Raw genomic sequence first — 20079 nt, forward strand, 5'->3', positions numbered from 1 at the left:
CAGGCTTTTGGACTATGCTGGAAAATCAATTCAAGCCCAGCATCATGGAAAATAACAGCAAGCTGATCTGAGCAGGCAGCAGAAATCTAACAGGTACGGTAAACATTGATTCACTCAGGTTACCCACAACAAAGTCAAGGTGTAAATCAAGTTTAAGAGACCTACATGTGACTACAAGTAATTTAACTTTAAGTGACAGCGAAATGCAAAGGATTTTTGCTCATACAAGTTTTGTGGTTTTCATGGTGCCAGAAAGCAAATATGGAATCTGTCATAGCAAATAAACACTGTAAAGTCTTATTATTCATTTGCTAATAATACTTCACCCCATGAATTAAGAAGTGGTGGCACTTGTTTTTTTTTATTTCAGATTTCAGTTGTTCACTGAATAGAAGAAAATAATAAAGGTGATGTCACATTTTAAATTCCTAAAATTTACACACATGAGTATAACAGAACAGCAATCAACTGAGAGTAAGACCATGGGAGTGGGGATTATAGGTCAATTTTATGTCCTTTTAGAGAAACACAAGCTCTACCTAAGGATATAGAACTAGATAATTTACCTAAATTACCTCTGGAAAGCCATTCAAAGATGCAACAAGTGTTACTTCTAAAACTTCCAGAAGTATTAATGCATAGATGAGAGTTAAGTCTGTCTCACCTCCACCACCAGCAATGAGGTTCATCCAATCACTGAAAAATTATCATTGTTCATGCAGACCACTGAAAATAGAGGCAAATCCGCATCTTGGGTTTTGATTAGGCTTAATTTTTACTTATAACACCATCACATTTTTGCCAAATACCTCAGAAGTCCTATGAAGAATACAGTTCTTAAGTAATTTGGTCAATAATATATGATGTAGAATAAAGCCTTTCGGCATCCTGATCACTCTAGTGTGGAAGTCCTCTTTCAGTCATTCTTAATATATCTTAGATTTGAAATAATGATTCAATTGAAACATTAGCAATATGAAATGCAAGTGTAGTTACAACATTACACTATATTGTAAGCATTCCAGTAACTATGCTTGTGCTAATATAGTAAAAGATTAAGAAACCCAAAGAAGAGAATTTTGAAATAATTATTTCTATCCAGCAGTTCTTACTTGTTGCCACAGATTAAATAACTTGAAATTATACTGAAACAATTTGGTTATGCAACTACAAAGATAAATATTGTATATTTATTTATGAACTAAAATAGATTTAAATTTGTCACTTCATTTCATTGACAGGACTTAATTTCTTAGCTGTTAATTTCATGTGAGGATAAATCAAACTAAATCCAAATACCTGAAATACTCTCTTAGCTCAATGAAGTGAGATAGAATACTTACATGATGAGAAAATTATTTTGCTTTCTCCATTAATAAATAGCACTGCAATACAATAATGCATTTATGGCAATTATTTATGTTTCAGACAAAAAGCATCTCATATAGTCTCCTCATGTTCATAAAAGCCAAACTCCGTCAATGATTCTCTTACTCCTTTCTCAGCACCTAGGTCTGAACTGACAGTAATAAATGATATCTGAAGATGACGTTTCTGACTTTTGTAAATATTTCAAAAGACTAATTGCACCTGCCCCTCAATACTAAAGAGAAATTGATATTATTACAGTAGTTGAGCAATAATGCCCCAGAAAAACAAGAAAAATGAAGAATCTGCTATGACATGAGGCCCCTCTCCTGGAAAACCCTGGTGATAAGAAAGAAATGAGAACAACAATCCATATTCAGAAATTTAATATTCTTTGATGTCAATTTACTTACCCCATCACTAGCATTATCCCCTGTGTTGGCCAGCATTTCTTGAAGGGCTCTGACAGATAGGGACTGTTCAAGGACAAAATTACAGATGCAAAGGTCCGGAGGAACATACTGTAAAAACAAAAAGTGTAAAATAAAAAGTGCTGATCTTTTGATTAGAAGAGTAGGATGAAAAGTGTGTTTGAACATACCTGTATTTAATTTTAAAAAAACATAATGTTCACTCCTTTGCTACTGAGATACATGCTAATTCCTTTATCAAAATAACATAAATCCATTCTTCATAACTTGTCAGTGCAATTTTTCCTAGAGTTGTATTTCTCACAGTAAACCAAAACACCTTCAGATCCAAAAGTATGTATTACTGCTTACCTGTCTTTTAGAATCACACCATTAACTCTGTATTTGTTCTCCAGTGTCATTGACAAAACAGAAGAGAAGGTATATGATCTTATATGACATATAAGGTCAAAGCTCTGAACATATTTATAGCTGTCACTAAATAGCAAAGGTTCAGAATCTTGAGATATAACAATATTAACTATTTTACATCCTCTCAATTGTTCGATCAATCTGCCTGCTGGAATTGAAACACAAAACTTACATTCACTTCAAGAGCAGCAGATTTTTTTTTTTTTTTTTTAAATTTCTTGGCATTCATGTGTCAAAGTAAGATGTGTCCAAGAAAAAGTCTCAAGGGGAATCATAAATGTATATAAATATGTGACAGGAAAGTACAAATAAGACAGAGCCAGACTCTGTGCAGTGGTACCCAGTGAAAGGGGGAAAGCACTGTAAGTAAATTTATGTAGCAGAATTAATAGGCTGATATGTTATACAATAAAAGAAAGCAGAAATTTGGAATAAATAGTTCTCCAAAGTCAGTGAGAGTTCTGAGGAGTTCTTCCAGCAGACCTCTGCATAGCCTTGTCCACACATACAGGAAGAGATACAAAAATACAAAGCTGATCTAGGAAGCCTACACAAATTTGCAAAGGAAATTTAAGGAAACAAGTGACAGTCCTGCCCTGACAGCCACTCTTTTTAAAAAAGTTATTTAAGTTATTAAGTTATTTACAGGTCTTTCATGCAGAGTTACCAGTTTTCCATCAACACACAACACTGAAGACACTTCACTTTTCTGAATCCAGCCTTCTGGATTCCTCCAGGCATAATCATAACATTAATTTCTTGTAGGTGATATGCTCACTAATCACATCTTTGGCCACAGCTTCTTGCCTGCAGTATAAAAACCACTGACATGAGCTGGTACAGCTGGTACTGATTTACTAGGTTTACTTTTACCAGACCTGTAAATTATTACATTCTGTCCTTAGGACAGAAATCTTATGTTAGTTATAATTCTTTTCAGGCACTTATGTTTATTTGACAATTCTACTACTAAAATTGATGCTAGTATATTGGTATTATTTTTGAGGTATATTCTTCTTAGTTATCAATAGAAGTTAAAATTGCTGCACTAGACTATCAGCTTTGAAATACATCAATTTTTAAAGTATCACTTTAAAAACAAACTGCAATGAAGTAATAAAGATAAATTATTAGCAAACCAACACTGCGATAGTTTTTACTGTAAAGAAATAACATGTAAGTTGCGCAGGGATCTATATTAAAATTCTAGCAGAAGTATGTTGTAGTTGTTACTCCCTTCAGCATGTCATAAAAATTACCAAAACCAGCTAATGGCTAACCATAGAAACCCTATTTTTTCCTCTGTAAGGTTCTAAGACATTTTTGTCCTCTTTTCTTGCCTCACTTTACTCTTAGCTACTTCTATCTTCTGATTACTGAGAACTCAGATTAAAAAATTAATCTTAAAGTTACACATTTTCATTCTAGAATGAACAGATATGTTTAGTTATTTCTTGTCTACCTTCTGTTTTCCAGAATTACTTGAATGGAAAAACATTTCCTTTCTTGATTTAACAATACTTAGCCAATGTTCAACGAGTGTAGAAGCTGCCACGTCTTCTGCAAACAGACTTTGGCTTTGGTAAAGCGATCAACTGAGGAAGACAGTAGAAGGTAACACTGTGATTTTCTGCTGTGGACTTCTGTTGGTAAACACACCTTTAATCTTCTTCAATGCAATTTATTCTTAATACAAAGAAGAAATCTAACTGTAGGAAGCAATTCTCAGGGATCAGAAAGGCGTAAGGAATCCATCTCAGGTAAAAAATACCATTGTAACAGGAAGGACAGCGCTCTGCTGTGTAAAATAAAAGGACTTCTATTATCAATGTTCCCATTTTGGAAGCTTATAGGCAGGAAGCTTTCCTTGTTTGAACAGACTGTGTCCTCCTCCAATCATTATTCTCACAGCACTTCCTGGAGCAATCTCAATTTTATTGACATTAATATGAATTTGAATGCCATGACAGTACCCTGTATCTCAGCAGCATTGCCACAGAGGAAATGATAGATTAGATAGATAGATAGATAGATAGATAGATAGATAGATAGATAGATAGATAGATAGATAGACAAATAGAAAGAAAAATGGAGAGATAATATAACTTTCTACCTCCTAGTAAGATTCTTTTGACTGTAATTCTAAAAACTACGCTAGTTCCCTTGAGCACATCATCATTCAGCATTCAGTGAACTATGGCTGTGTAACATCATGACCTCCACATTCTTTACAAGAGGCAAGAATAATTTTCCATTTTATAAGCATGTTTATGCTTATAAATTTAGCCTGCTAGCCCTTAAATACACCTCTACTTTCTAACAATACACAAGGCACTGCAGATCTTGCACATGTGGCATGACTTCACCAATTGCTAGTTCCTCATTTTTTATCATCTGAAAAAAATTGCATATATTAGTTTAAAAGATGTCTTAATTGACAAAAATATTCAATAGCATAGTAGTGAGAACATAACCATGTAGGATTTAATCAGAAGCACACCTATTCAACAACTTTATTTTAGTCCACTGGATATGTGCCATTTTGGTTTTCTCTTTTTTATTTCATAACCAAAATTTGATCCAAATTTAAATGAAAGTAAGTGTCATCAGTAAGGGCTGTTGGCAAGTATTGTACTCTCTAATCATCCAGATTAACTGCCTACACTTCCCTTCATACAATGTATTTACATGCCCCTTTCCAAAATTCTTTACTGTTCTCAGTCAAGACCAGCAGTTCAAAAAGCTTCTCTGTAAGCTCTTTTAAAACAGTTACATACAAGTTTTCTGAATTTCTTTATTGTAAACAAACTTCAGAAGCTTCTGTAATGTTATCTAAGACATTTACAAAATGTAAGTAGATCTATGCCATTCTACAGTAATACATACCATTCCTCTGACCGAACTCTTCGAATGAAAAGAAATGCAAATTTAGATGCAGCATAATTTTCCACCCTAGGGATGAACAAGGACCTCTCATACTGTATAAATAAAACTGTGGATGTAGCATGGTCATAATATCCAGACTAAAAATAGGACCACATACCAACATTTCAAAAGAAAAGATACAAAGACCCTACTAAAAAAAAAAAAAAAAAACAAGAAAAAAACCCAAACAAACAAAAAAAAAACAAACACCCTCCCCCCCCCCAAAAAAAACAGAAGAAATAATTTATCAGAAGACATATAGAGATATAAAGGAGAAGTAAATGATGCAGAGAAAACAAAGAGAATGAGGAGGTCTTTCTCTGCATTTCACTTTAATATTTTGCTCTAGCACAAGTCTAAATTTTCATGTCTCCTCCGAAGCTCCTCTTATTACTCTGTTTTCTTTTATCTTTTTCTTCACAGATCTCTACCTTCTTTTTTCCATTGGCCAGTTTTCTTTAAAGCTTATAAATTACTTGATAATTCTGTTCCCTGTACTCTCTGATTAATCAACACAGAAGCAGAGCTTAAAGCCAGAAACTAATAGGTGACAATGCTTCTAAAATTATCAATCCAGGATATCAAGATATTTGAACCTAGAGTAGTAACAGGAATAAGTTTTTTAGTGAACTTAATAATAGTCTGGAGACCTTATCTTGAAAATATGAAGTATTTCAGTTACAGGAATTATTTTAGATAAAGAAGAGTGGCTTTTTACTGTTAATAGGTATATCTCAAAGTATATTTAGAATCTCCAAGAAATCTCATGTTGCAGTCACAAAAGAAAAGCATACAAAAGATGCATCTAGCATCACATCAAAGAAACTGTAGTTAAATGTATTTGTGAATAATAAGTAGGTTAAGTTTCACTGATTCATTACACCAGTTGGGAGTCTTGACTTCTTACTTTAGCTTCTGATGTTGGTTCCAAAAAGCACAGGCGATTCCCAAGTCCCTCAGCTGCCAAGCAAAACTTCCTTTGTTCTTTGTGGATACTGGCAACACACTGAAGTACGACTTCGTCATCCTGTTACAAAACAAGGTACAAGGAAAAAAAAAGTAAATATTTAGAAGTTACATACACATTATAGTGCTCAGAAATTCTAGAAAATGGAATCCGTTTAAAATGAACACATACTTCTACAGCTGATATCATGTACATACGCAGAGATTCCTTTGAAGTGTATATAAACAGATATTTATGTATAGACTTATATTCAAGACCACATCAAAGTGTCAAAGATTATGTACTGTCTCCAGGACTTTCACAAGTACTGTATGCTTCTTAGCAGTGGCTTGGTACGATGCCATAAAAAACTGCTAGTACACTGTTACTCAGCTTGACTCAGTAAAACATATTTAAAGTTTACAATAAAAACCTGTTGCTGTGATTTTGCAAACAGCAGAAACCTAAAGATAAACAAATTAATTTTGTTAGCACAGTAAGCACTTATCACAGGTTCTCTGAATGCACAATCTTCACTTTTAAGACCTTGTTTAATTTAGACATGATGACCAAAATCACTTTTCAAGTAATGGTTCAAGTAACTCATAAGTACTTACTCCTCCAAAGACATATTCCAAGAATAAGAATATTCAGGAAAAGTGCCATACAAGCCCTATTGTTTGGCTATCCTAATTATTTTAGATGCTTTTTTACAAATTGTTACATGATGCAATGCCAGAGACACACTTACTTAAAAGTGACATACAACAGCCCTATTGTTTGGCTATCCTAATTATTTTAAATGCTTTCTTTACAAATTGTTACATAATGCAGTGCCAGAGACACACTTACTTATAAAGTGCCAAGCACTTATTCACCTCTTAACATGTGATATAAGCTGATATAAGCGAGCCAAAAGAGATTATTTTTAGTACTCAACTGTGTCAAAGTTATATACAGAATTAAAAGTCATTTTACCTTCCGAAACTTGTCCATTATCAAAGGAAAACATCACTTGCAGACTAGCACACAGAAAAATTTATTTTTATACAGGTATGTAAACTGCTCACCAAAAGACCTTCCATAGAAGTTTCCTAGGGGGCGGAAGCTGATAAAACAAGAGCAATATGATATGGCAGTGTCCCATCCAGCTATGAAGTTACACTGGTGTCAATTATTATAGTCAAAGAAGATACACAACAGCCGCTTGTACTGAACTTGGATCACTTGAACAATTACGTTCTAAAAGCAGCGCTGCTTTTTCCAGTTCCCTTATGCAACTGCAGTACTATGACAGTAGACAGTTACAGGCACTTGAAATAAAAGCTGGGATTGACAATGTGATTTTGACGAAAGGAATTAACTTTATTTAACATGTCTTTTAAAATGGGAATTCAAAAGCAGGTTTCTCACTTGTGTGATTGTGCAAGTGTGTGCAAGTTATATGCCTTTCTTTCAGTTGACATTTCACTGCCTATCTGCTACTACTAAAATGGACAGCTATTCACCCATGACACAGACTAATCAGCAGTTACAGGCAGCATTTTCCTTATCTATGTTTGCATAACAACCAGTAGCATTTTTAACAGTACAGAATGGGAATTATAAAAATTTTTATAAACAATTCTAAAATGTACAGTCAAGTAGGAGGTAAACTGAATTAGCCAATTAATGCTAAACAAATTCATTTTCCTTTCTCCTTGCTGCTTCTGTAAAATGTTCTCTGAAGGTCTCAGCTTTCAAACTCATTAGTTAAAAACACTTCTACTTCTTAAATTCCAGTGTAATAAGTTAAAAAATCTAAGCAGTACAATGAAACACTCATTACTATATCCCTCTGTTAACGAATTTTAAAAAAACCTCTGGCATCAGAAGCTTATCTATTTGGGGGGCAAAAAAAAAAATCAGAACGCGTAAGATAAAAATAAAGATTTTTAAAACACTTTTTATCATCTGATTCCTGGATAAATCTTTGAACACATATATTTCAGATGTTTAAAAAGATTAAAATACTGAAATATGAATTTAAAAATAGCAAGATTTGGAATAAAATTGAGATTTGCCACTTAGCTTGTATTTATCAGTGGATTACAGTAAATTAATTACACATAGCTGAAATTATATTTATTCTCTCTACTACATTAAAGAATCCATCATTTCACAGAAGCATATACATAGTACCCATTATATTTCTCAGTTTTCAAAGAAATAAAATTATGCATCAGACAACATAGATAAAAAATTACTTAAGATGAGAACTACTCAAATAAATGAACTATTTTCTTTTTACTTCCACATGCATAAAGGACCTATAGTTTCTATCATAATGAAATGAATGTTTTGATTTTCTAGAAATCAAAAAATCAGCACTTCTTTTCAGAACATACACTGGAATCACAAAACCTTTATCAATCAGGTTAAAACTTAAACAGGGGAAGTTTATGTTGGATATAAGAAGGAAATTCTTTCCTGTTAGGTTGGTGAGGCACTGGAATGGGTTGCCCAGGGAGGTTGTGAATGCTCCATCCCTGGCAGTGTTCAAGGCCAGGTTGGACGAGGCCTTGGGTGATATGATTTAGCGTAAGGTGTCCCTGCCCACAGCAGGGGGGTTGGAACTAGATGATCTTAAGGTCCTTTCCAACCCTAATGATTCTATGATTCTATGATTCTATGAATCATTAAATGCCATAACCCCAAAATACAAACACTGCTGATGTCTTAAGTAAGGACAGCACTCAACATTGATGTTTTACATTATTTCCCTAAATTTCCAATGTACCCTTTTCATTTGTGCTACATTTAACAAACTATGTATTTGTGACATAGGATGAACAATGTTACTAAAGTTTCTAAAAAGTGGCAATAATAGTGTATTTCAGCATGGTTTGGAGAAGACTTTAAAAGAGTTTATCATTCAGGTGTAGGTGGAGTATAAGGAACTAATGGAAGCCATATAATCTGCAAATAAGACAATTTGCCATTAAGATGACTCAGTATTACAGTGAACTTACTGAAGTAAGATCATTCTAGCTAAGGTCTGAAATTCCTTTTCTGTCCTGAAGACACTAATAGAAGTGAATTTTATGGAGTTGGTATCCTATAATGAAATTTCACATCATGCCTCAACAGTACCTTGTTTTCTTGAGTCTTCTCACACAAATGCTGGTATTCTAAAATTTATTTAACCTTGATCTTCACTTACACATAATTTCATCTATTTACTTCAATATACCTTTTTTAGTATGACGCTAACCATTCTATAATTCTATGAGGAGAAGCCTGCATGCCCAACGAGATGTGGAGGCTCGTGATGAGCAGAGACAAGTTGTTAGTTAAGGATAACAAAAAAAAAAACAACCACCAAAACCAAAACAAACACCACAAACCACACAAATTCCTTGAGACTCAGTCTGCCAACGAGGAATGTAGCAAATCTAAAGTATTTAAATGTGAGCTCTGATATTTCCCTGATTAGAAATTTTATTTAATCTAGTCAGTTTAGCTTTGGTAGGTTTTGTTATTGTTTTTCAATACAACAGATTTAAGACAGCATGGAATAGCAGCCTGGAAAGGACCTCTGTAAGCAATGGTCTGACACCTCACTAGGAGAGTGCTAATCTAGATCATGTTTCTCAGATGATCTAATGTGCTTAATTTAAGAAAAAAGTCCACTTCAAATTTCTGATCAGCTTGAATTACTGTTACAGATTAACACCTCTTTCCACCACACGTTACATCTCTTCAGATCAAGAGTGTAATATGGTACAATCATATCAAAGTTCTCTATTTTTTTCAAGGTTTTGCTTCAGTGAATATTTTGCATCAAGGAAAATAATTTCAGGTTGATCAAAATACTTCCATGATTTACTTATCTTCTAAAAGCACACACATTCTAATTGTTAATTACTAATATCTGGTTTCCACCAGTAGCATCATCAATAAGTATATAAAGTTAACCATGAGATCCATTTTGTACCACCATAATTGATATCTATTCACAAATACAGATGAATAGTGTTACACTTTTTTTCCTGAATGAAGAGCAATTGAAAAATCTCCCCTTCTGACCAGAAATCTCTTACCTGGTTAGGATTCATACATCGGTCTTTTAGCAAAAGGACTCAGACCACATAACTCCAACCCCAATTCTAAGAATGTTTATATACAGAAACACATTGATATTACTAAAATGTATTTCAGGTTGTCTGAAATCCTGTAGAATCTACTAAGTGTCCCATATTAATCTATCCACTTGAATGCATAACTTCACAAAAAGAAAAAAAAAACCAAACCAGCTTTGCTTTTTTTTTTGAAAGTATGTAAATGCATAACTGTTGTACTGTAAACATAAATTTCTAGTTGCTTTGGCCAGAGATGAAGCTGCAATCTGAATTGCACTCTCCAGTAATACCTGCATAGGCTGAGAAACAAAGGTGTTTCTAAACAAGAGTCACTCACTCAGTATCCTCTTTTAAGACAGAACAAGTTACCAAAATAGAACTTGGCTCTTTGCAGAAGTATGTCTAACAACAAACAATTTCCTTAATTGAAAACTCTGATTCTAGCCTCCATTCATATAGCATAAAGCAGCATACTATCTAATATTTTTAAAGTTTATCTGATTTTAAAAAGAAGTTTTTAATGAGCCACAGTTCCGTGGTTTATTACCAGACAGTATTTAGCCTTGGTCTTCAGACTGTCTTCCTCCTCAGGTTTCATGTGTTTCATAAAATGTGGTGAACTGAAAATGAGATTCCTGTGATGGAGTAATAAATCAAAACATAAACAAGATCAATTTTAATTAATCAATGACTTGACTTGCTGCAAGGTGAGTCAATTACACCAAGGTGAATCGATGCATTGCAGGCATGAACTTGCTTCTGCTCAGTTCACTAGTTTCTCAACTCAGAATTTGAGAATGCAGAAATTCCAAGAGCTAATGAAATTCCTTCTTCATTTATATTGCATATATATCCCAGAATTCAGAATTATGGTTATTTATACAATACATTTAATTCTGTTTAGAGGTTGCATTCAACAGTAGACATGCTTCCGTATGTTTCATATTAAAAAGTACAAAACCATTAATACACTAATACTGATATAACATACATATAAAAGATTCAAAATTAGCTGGAAAATTAGATTTATTTTGTTACCTATCAATTCATCAGCTACCAAATCTCTATATTCTCTCTCATATTCAGTACTGAAAATGAACTGATAAAATTAGCATGACACTGAAACCTAATCAGTTTTAGAAAATCAGTCACTTTGTTATTAAACCTGTAGATTATAAGCAGAAGCTGTTTCCTCAAAAAGGTGTACATATTTTGCTTGTATTTTACAACTGCACATAAACATGCACGTGGATGCTTGCACATGAATAACTTTCATGTAAACCAACAAAATTGTTTTGAAAGTATGTACTTATGCAACACAATGTAGAAGTTTTATTTGATAAAATAACCCTTCCATGAAGAAATGTATCTCTTTTAAAAAAACAAAATGTATCAGCTAAACAAAGAAACTCAGAACTCCTGTTTTCTATGGCAAAACAAGCAGGCATATCAAGTTGATCCTCTTTACAGGCCTGATTACTGTGAGACTGTGACACTTTCTGAATATAGATCAGCATTGCAAAGGAAGTAAAAATCCACAGCCACCTTTACTCTTTAATAGACAACAACCCACTCATGTATCTTACTGTATCATGAAGCACAGGATATGAGAAAACATCTTTATTAGCATTTGAACACTAGCTACAAACCAATTCTTCCACATGACAGTGTTCCTTTCACGGTTTTTGGGCAAAACGTGAGAACAAGTGAAAATTCACCAGAAATTGCTACAGTGGCTGCATTCTTCTTAGCAAAACAAGAAATTCCAGGCAGAATTTTCGATGCTCTAACTAGTGACTGTTTCAGTAAATTTGTGGGCGCCCACCACTTCCCTTCACAAGGGGAATGGTGTCACTGCAAAGCAGTGCACTCACAATTTTTGCAGATTTTTTTCAAAATGCACAGGTTGTAACATGGATAATGTCACAAAATATTTTCAGTCACTTCTAACATACAGTCTTTGACCCATTTTTTAAATTATACTACGGTCTTTTAATTGAGAAATAGAAGAATATTTCTACTTGAAAGCTGGAGCTTGACCAAGTGCTGCCCTGGGACACGGAACTGGATCGTCTTCTTTTTAAGGGGGGAAAAAAATAAATCTCTCCTAAATCTGACCCCATTAGAAAAATCTGAAGTGGGATAAGAGAGTATGATGCAAATCATAGTAGACGAACACACAAATCTTTGCCAGAGTTTTACATGTGCTAATTTGGTGACTTAGCTCTGCAAAGATCTTGACTTCAAAGTACAGAAGAGACTTCCTTACACTGCCTTACACTGGATTTTCAGATCCAGGCATAGTTTTTAAACAAGGAGTGGATACGCTTTCCATCCATCCTCTGCCCGTTCATCTTCCTCTTGAATCCAGCTAAAATTTAACTCACAACCTCCTTCGCTCTGCACTGATAAAGCTCAGCTACAGGAAAATCTAAATCTTGTGTTTGTCTTGAACCTGTTTTCCACATGCTCCATTTAATATTTCCAAGTTCCTGCATCACAGCAGTCAGTAAAGATTAATGCCAATCCTCATCATGAACTACTAAATTGTTCCCCATCTGATCACAATCCTGATCCTCACCTGACCTTTCCCTGAATATTTTTGGGTCTAATGGTTTCTTCTTGAAATGAGGGAACCAGAATTCCACATACTATTCAAAGTATGAAAATTTTTACGTATTTATGCAATAAATGTTCTCTTTATGCAAAAAGATGTTCTCTGTTGTGCTCTTTATTCTGTTCTTAGTAATTTCTAACATTTGATTGCCATTTTTTGCCATAAATGAGTACCAAGTGGGTGTTTTCACTGAACTATTATAACACCATGATCTTATTTTTCGGTTCTGAGCCTATCATTTTAAACATGAAGCTGGATTTCTATATTCTTTCCTCATGTCTATAATGTCATATTTAGCCTGAATTTAATCTGCCATTTTACTAAGTTACTGCAGTTAATTTCAGAAGGCCCTTCTACAATGGTTCACAGCTTGTTCACATACTTGCTACCCTAAAAAACCTCCTACCGTCAGTGCTCTACCTACTTATCCCATTTCCAAGGTCACCTCTCCCTGTGTCTCTCTTCCCCACCCCAATCTCCCCCCTCCCTTTCAACCTCCCCATGATCATGATCAAACACAGTGATGGGTTGTGCAGTATCCATCTTTAGAGGCCTCAAAACCCAACTGGAATATGTCATAAGCAACCTGCTCCAGAGATCACTTCCAATCTCAGTGACTCCAGTTTAGTCAGTTTCATTCAGAGACCATCAGGTCACTTAAAGCTCCGGTCTTTCAAGATGCCATAATTGATACATAATCCTTAATGGCTACTGTATGCTAGAACATGATTTGTAATATACATTGGAGTATTCACAACTTAATTCTCCAACAGACCCTCATGCTTGGTTGAACCTGACTCAAAAAGATAATGTTGCCCTCTGTTTTCTATCTACATACGTTTTTGTCTTGTCTCATTAGAAGGAATGCACAACCTGAAGAAAGATATTAGAATAGGAAATGTACTTCAGTGTTCTGTCTTTTCCTGAATCTGTTCTATTTATATGATTTTATTCCCACAATACTTGAGCACACAAGAAACAAGGCAGTCCGAATTTAACTGCTTTGTCATTAGTGCTCATACACTTTTATCCACCAACAAATTATCAATCAAATTACAATATATATTCTCAAAAAGATTACCACTACACCTCACAATTAGCTTCTCTATTACTGTCAGTCAGGATGCTGACAAAACAGAAATCACACCGATTTCATACTGTTAAGTTCCAGAGAATAAACATCCTGGCTTAATTTACCCCATTACAAAACGTGCATATAGAATGCAAGTTTTTACTTTAAAACTTTGCACATGCTAAGGTTCAAATGTCTTTATAACAAGTCTTTTTTAATTTCTTCTTTGTTACTCATAAAGCACTTCTCCCAGCAAAACCTAGCCCTAATCTGAAAGTGACTTCTTGAACAGAAGAAACAAGACAAAGTCTAGGAAAACAAACCAAGACAACTGTTCATTCCAACAAGGAAATTAAGTGCAACACCACAATTAAAATACAGTAAATATACATTTTTAAATAATGTATGTTCATAGAGGTATTCCATGTCAAACATTTGCTGATAACTCTGATGCTGACGGGTGTAAATATTTTGTTCTTGCCTTTTTGCAATTCTGATTATAGATTTTAAGATCTATAAGGCAAAATACATACACACGCTTTTTGCCTAGCACCTTTCACTTACAAGACTATAAAATAGCAAATAACTGTGAACAAAAAAAATATATTTGTTTTCAAACAGATTTACTATAGCCTTATAAAGTTGGGTAAGCAAAAATTGAGTCCAATTCTATTCTCATGGATAGTACTAAAAACTATGTAGAACTTTTAAATCAGTAAAATCATAAATATTAAAATTAATGCGAGGAGGAACTGTATTTTTTTCTTTTAGAAAATGTATTGAAGGTTCACTTAAATATCGAAAACTGTTAAAAAAAGTATGAATTATACCCATTAAAATTATATAAAATATTTAAGTATCATTTTCAAAAAAACTCCAAAGTATCTTAGCCAGATTTTAATTAAAAAGCAAGATCATATAGCTTATCAGATATAGTCAATATCCATCTTCATCATGGGTAATACACCATCTTTAATAAAGCTTCTAAACAGTGTAGTCAAAGTACTTTTCACTTGATCTAGCAGAACTTTTTTTTCTTTTCCAGAGAGTGATAAATCACTTTGCTGTAGTTGAATTTCACACCTTCTGTTGTAAGGCTAACAATGCATCTGAAACTTTGAAACACATCCCTCAGTTTGCTACAGTAAAGAAGAAAAATGAAGAAAGGTGACTCAAGTTAGCAAGCTGATGAAGCATATCAAGACTTCCTAAATACTAGTATAAGAATGAGTTACTTATGTGTTTGTTAAATAAATGATCCAGTTTTTAAACAAACAAAGAGTCCATAGTTTACTTCATTTCCACCTTCTTAATGGATATAGCCATTAATTTCACTCATTCTATACCAGAAGCTTCATAGAAAGCTACTTTAAAAGAACACCACTTCCACATTTGAGAAGAACAATCTTTTCAAACCTATAATCTCATATGTTACTATTAGGATTACTTCAGTAATTATTATTGGCTTTTAATTTAAAAAAACACCTGATAACAAGTAATGAAAGTAAAGCTAAATCTGCTGACGTTTCACTTACCACCACCACCACCACTGATTTAAGATCTGCTCTGGATATTGGTTTCCTACATTTGTTTGCGGGTTTTATGATGACTTACAACATGACAGTTGGGTTTAAGCACACTTTTGCTTTAGAAATTAACACATACTGCCTGCCAGAAGATTTATTTATAGACATTTAAAGCAAAGGAAAGCATAAGAGGATAGATTCATGTGACCTCTTCCTAGTTCAATTGCATGACTGTGATGTCTGTATTTTGGGATCAAAATATTTGTGTGCACTTCTGTGTGGACATCCTAAAATAAACTTTATAGTACTGCAGCACAGCTGTATAAACAAAAAAAAACACAAACAAATGACATCCAGAGCAGATCTTTAACATCTTTGTATAAATTAAAAGTCTTTATTTATTTGGTAGTAACATACTGAGGCCTTTCTTCCCTCAGTAAGAACACAAATTTCTCCCAGTAAACACAGCCAGTTCACTGCAAATGGATCCTTATGATGACAGCAGAGTTATTTGATGGAAATTCACACACCACCATCTGACAGTTCTCAGCAGATTTTAAAAATAGAGTTGGGGTTTCTGTTGTCAGTTTACTCCTTCAGCAGTGGTTGAATCAAAGTGTAATCTCAACTCTGGAACATACTTCCATATCTTGTATCAGGTCATCAGCAAGACAGAATAAGCAAATCATTAGACAGTATTAAAATGTAGTCAGTCCTTTTCACACACATTAATACTTCTGAATTAAAAATTATTTCAGAAATTAAGTATATCAATATTGACCATTTTGCTGCTTTTCAATACAGGTTCCAGGCTGCAGGCTTGCCACTGAAGCATTAACACAGTCTGCTGTTTTCTGTATCATAGCTTTCCCCGCCTCCCTCCTCACCCAGTTCCTGTATGGAAATAAGATAGTGACAACAAAAGAACAAAACAAATATCAAGACCAAAAGTAACATCCAAAATACTTATTATCTGTTAGAAAAGCTGGTTACTAAATATCCTTTAAAATCACTCCTTTGGTTTCAAACTGTAAGGAAGGAGAAAATCTTAACTTTCAATCCAGCATGGACTGGAAAATAAGAAATACCCTTGGGCTAAAATTTGGCTAATATTTAGATATTTCCAAGTCCTTGATGGAACTTCCTGATTAAAAGTTTCTGACAAATGAGTGTCAGTAAAATCAGGTATTTTCCAGTCAGGACTGAATGTACACACATATATTTTATACAATCCCATTAACATACCAAGCTCATGAATCTCAGGCAGTTTATCTCCTAACTGGGAAGAATCTAGTTGAAGATGAATCATTACATGAGACTGGGGATTGAGCATGTGAATTCAACCTATCTCTAGATTTCAATCTTGCTTTTCGATATTTAATGGTAGTTTTAACCCTACTCTTATTCACAGATCTGAGCTGAACTAGCCACGCACACCAGCTTGACGCATACCAGTGGGAAAATAAATCCAAATCAGGCAAAGTCCTGTCTTGCTTGAAGAAATGAAGAGACTTTAAGTACACATGTTGATTCTCAGAATGGCAGATTGATTAAAAGAATCAAAACATATCCCATGCTGATCAAGGAAGTGGAATCAGCCAAGAAAGGTGCATTCTACTAAGCACTTTTCATTACCTACCGAATGAATCTGTTACAGTGGGTCCCAAGGAGTGTCATGAAAAGGGTCAGCTTGGAACACTTCTATCAAGAAAGGGTGAGAGAGTTGGAGTTGGTCAGCCTGGTGAAGAGAGGGCTCTGGAGAGCTTATTAGGGCCTTTGAATACTTAAAGAGGGCTTATAAGAAAGGTGGAGAGAGACTTTTTCCAGGGCCTGTAATGACAGGAGAAAGGGCAACTGGTTTAAACTGAAAGAGGGAAAAATTAGGTTGGACACAAGGAAGAACTTTTTTAGCGTGAAGGTGGTAACTGGAACTTGTTGTCCAGAGTTGTGGATGCCCCATCATTGGAACTGTTCAAAGTCAGGTTGTCCAGGGCTCTGAGCAACCTGATCTAGTGAAAAGTGACCCTGCCTGCAGCATGGGTTGGACTACATGATCTTTAAAGGTCCCCTTCCGGCCCAAACCATTCTATGATTCTATGAATTGTGGTGTCAGTACTGGCAAGCACCTCTGACATTCACGACTTCTGGCATAAAATTATATGAGCAAATGAAGAAATTATGAGATTTATTAGGAAAGGGGGGCATTATAGTTCATTTTAATGGAGCATCCTTTTGGAGAGAGAAATGAATGAAAAAAACATTACTGCATATGCACATTCTTGCATATATTTTTGGCTTCCTCATTTCTTTTACATTTGATGCAAGGGATATACTGGCAGACCAAGCAGTTAGCAACAGAAAGATATAATACAGGATAGCCATAACAACAAATTCATTTCCATTTTAGCCATTGATTAGTAACTGGAGTTCACAAATGTAAGAGAAAATTTTTAGCATAATAAATTCAACCTGCATGGTTTAACTTATAAGTTTTTACTCTTTAACAGATGAGCAGAAATATTAATGGACTAGCCAGTGTCTTGTCTCAATTACAGATGAACCAGTTTAAAAATCTTGGCATATGACAGCAAGAAGTACTCCAAATAGAAGCTGTCAGCCTTTTGGAATCCTAGTGCATGCCCACTACCAGATTAGTAAAGATACCAATAGCAACAGACATTAGGTCATATCTGTTTCAAATGAGAATGAATGTGCAAAGTATTTATCATATTTTTTCAATCATATATACTGTATACAAGATTACATCCCTGAACTAACAAGTATAAATATTTCAGATGTTCATTTAACATTGCAGTTTCCGAAAGAATGTAAGATTTCCCTTTTTGACTAATGTTTTTTGCTAGGAATCTTAAATGTGACTTTGACAAAAACTGTGGATCTTTAAGTATCCAATATCATTCAGGGTTTTATGCACTGACTATACCAACTGTTGGCAAGAGGGATACTTAAGAGTACAGATTTGAAAATTAGGGACCTGCAATAGGAAAAACTATTATCTATCTTTAATTTTAGGATCTCAAAACAAATTGGAAAAGGTTCTACAAAAAGATGAAACAAAGCAGACATTTGCTCAGTCAGTGTATCAAGTTACAGGCTAGCTGCTTTCTACATGAAAATAGGGGAAACCTTTTTAAATATGTTTTAAAAATAGTACTCTGAGAAAGGATTTTATGGTGTCGCAGTTGCCTGAATTTAAGTCCTGTACTTGTCAGGTATAGGCAGAACCACTACAGAAAAACGGGCAGTAGCATTTAAACATTTACCAAGTGCTTGCAAGACCCAGCTCTTTGACCCAGGTCTCAGAACCACAGCAGGCCTGCAAATAGCCAATAGTTAAATAAGGCTTGCACGAGTTGGTTAAGAAAGGAATAGGTATGAATCAGGCTCAATTGTTTAGATTTACTCAGAATTATCATAAATTATAAAGCAGAACAATTCTAAAGGAACTACAATACCTATGGTTATTCTATACAAGTGAATGCACAGATATATTAAGGTATATATGGGTATAGCCACACAAAGTATATATATTAAGGGATGTGGAAAACATTAATGAGCTTTCACACACAGTGCTCCTCTACTGCAGAATTGAAAGAATCTTTTGAAAGTGAGCTATAACACATACAACAGCTACATCTTCCATTTCTTAGCCCATACTCTACTATGCTGTTATTGCACTATGTATACACACATACCTGTTCGTTTACTATGTTTTCTATCAGTAAAACTCTTCAAACAAGAGCTTGCTAAGATGAATTACACTCTTATTTTGATAAAAATGTCTGAAAATCATAAATTACTGTCATATATAAACTTAACTATCTGTTACAATCCTGAATTATGACTTGCTGCAGATTTATTTCAGAAGTAAGGTCTCCGATATTTTTAGCAATTCTTTAAAACAAAAAGCTCCCTATACTAAGAAATCATCCACATCTGTTACAGTTTAAAAGAGAAAAGGCATCAGATGCAGTGAAAATTCACACAGAAATCTTTCAAATAGGATCTGAAAAACACAGCAGATATTTTAACAGCCTTCATACAAAATATATGGAAAAGGTTAGAATAAATAAGAAAAGAAGACACAAATAAAACATGAAAATTGAAGTATATTCAACTGCTGTCCACCCCATGTCAAGTGTTTACACATACTACTCAAGCTGAACTATAGACAGTGGAATATACTCCAGGTTTCAACAAGAACTGGCAGGGACAGGTACTGACAGAGCATAAATGAATCATATCTACCACATATATCCTCAAAAGTGAAAAATTCAACAGTGGCATGGCAGTTTTCCCTGCATAGTGGTTTTACAGGTGTCTTACAGTTAATGCTGTTCCGGTAGGAAATACCTACAAATCTGCAAGCAGTAGCAATATTTTAAAAAGGGACAAATCAATCAGAACCCTCAAGCAAACTGAGTGGGAATATGAAAGCTACCTGAAAGGTCTGCCACAGATGACTCATCTCAGCCACGCTCCCATTTCATTGGATCTACAACTGACAACAACTACAATTAACAGGAATAATTTCCCACAAAATTAAGATAATTACTTCTCAGTGTCTACCAAATTGATGTTACACAAAGCATTTAAGACTGCCCCACATGACATCCCTGTCTCTAAACTGGAGAGGCATGG

General features: G+C 34.4%; 1 protein-coding gene across 7 annotated transcripts in view; it reads right to left on the bottom strand.

Annotated features, from left to right (window-relative positions):
* The window catches only part of RYR3 (ryanodine receptor 3), a 223905-nt gene that overhangs the window by 166895 nt on the left and 36931 nt on the right, over window positions 1-20079 (bottom strand). For all 7 annotated transcript variants that reach the window (XM_061463377.1, XM_061463371.1, XM_061463372.1 and 4 more), the window contains exons 2-3: window positions 6043-6162; window positions 1782-1889 (exon numbers count right to left, since the gene is read on the bottom strand). In XM_061463377.1, the coding sequence (XP_061319361.1) occupies window positions 1782-1889; window positions 6043-6162 (228 nt within the window). The remainder of the gene's footprint in view (window positions 1-1781; window positions 1890-6042; window positions 6163-20079) is intronic.

This window comes from Pezoporus flaviventris, unplaced genomic scaffold (assembly GCF_033815535.1).
Source record: "Pezoporus flaviventris isolate CSIRO_AGI_PZ_B2104156 unplaced genomic scaffold, CSIRO_AGI_Pfla_v1 ptg000036l, whole genome shotgun sequence".
Lineage (NCBI taxonomy): Eukaryota > Metazoa > Chordata > Aves > Psittaciformes > Psittacidae > Pezoporus > Pezoporus flaviventris.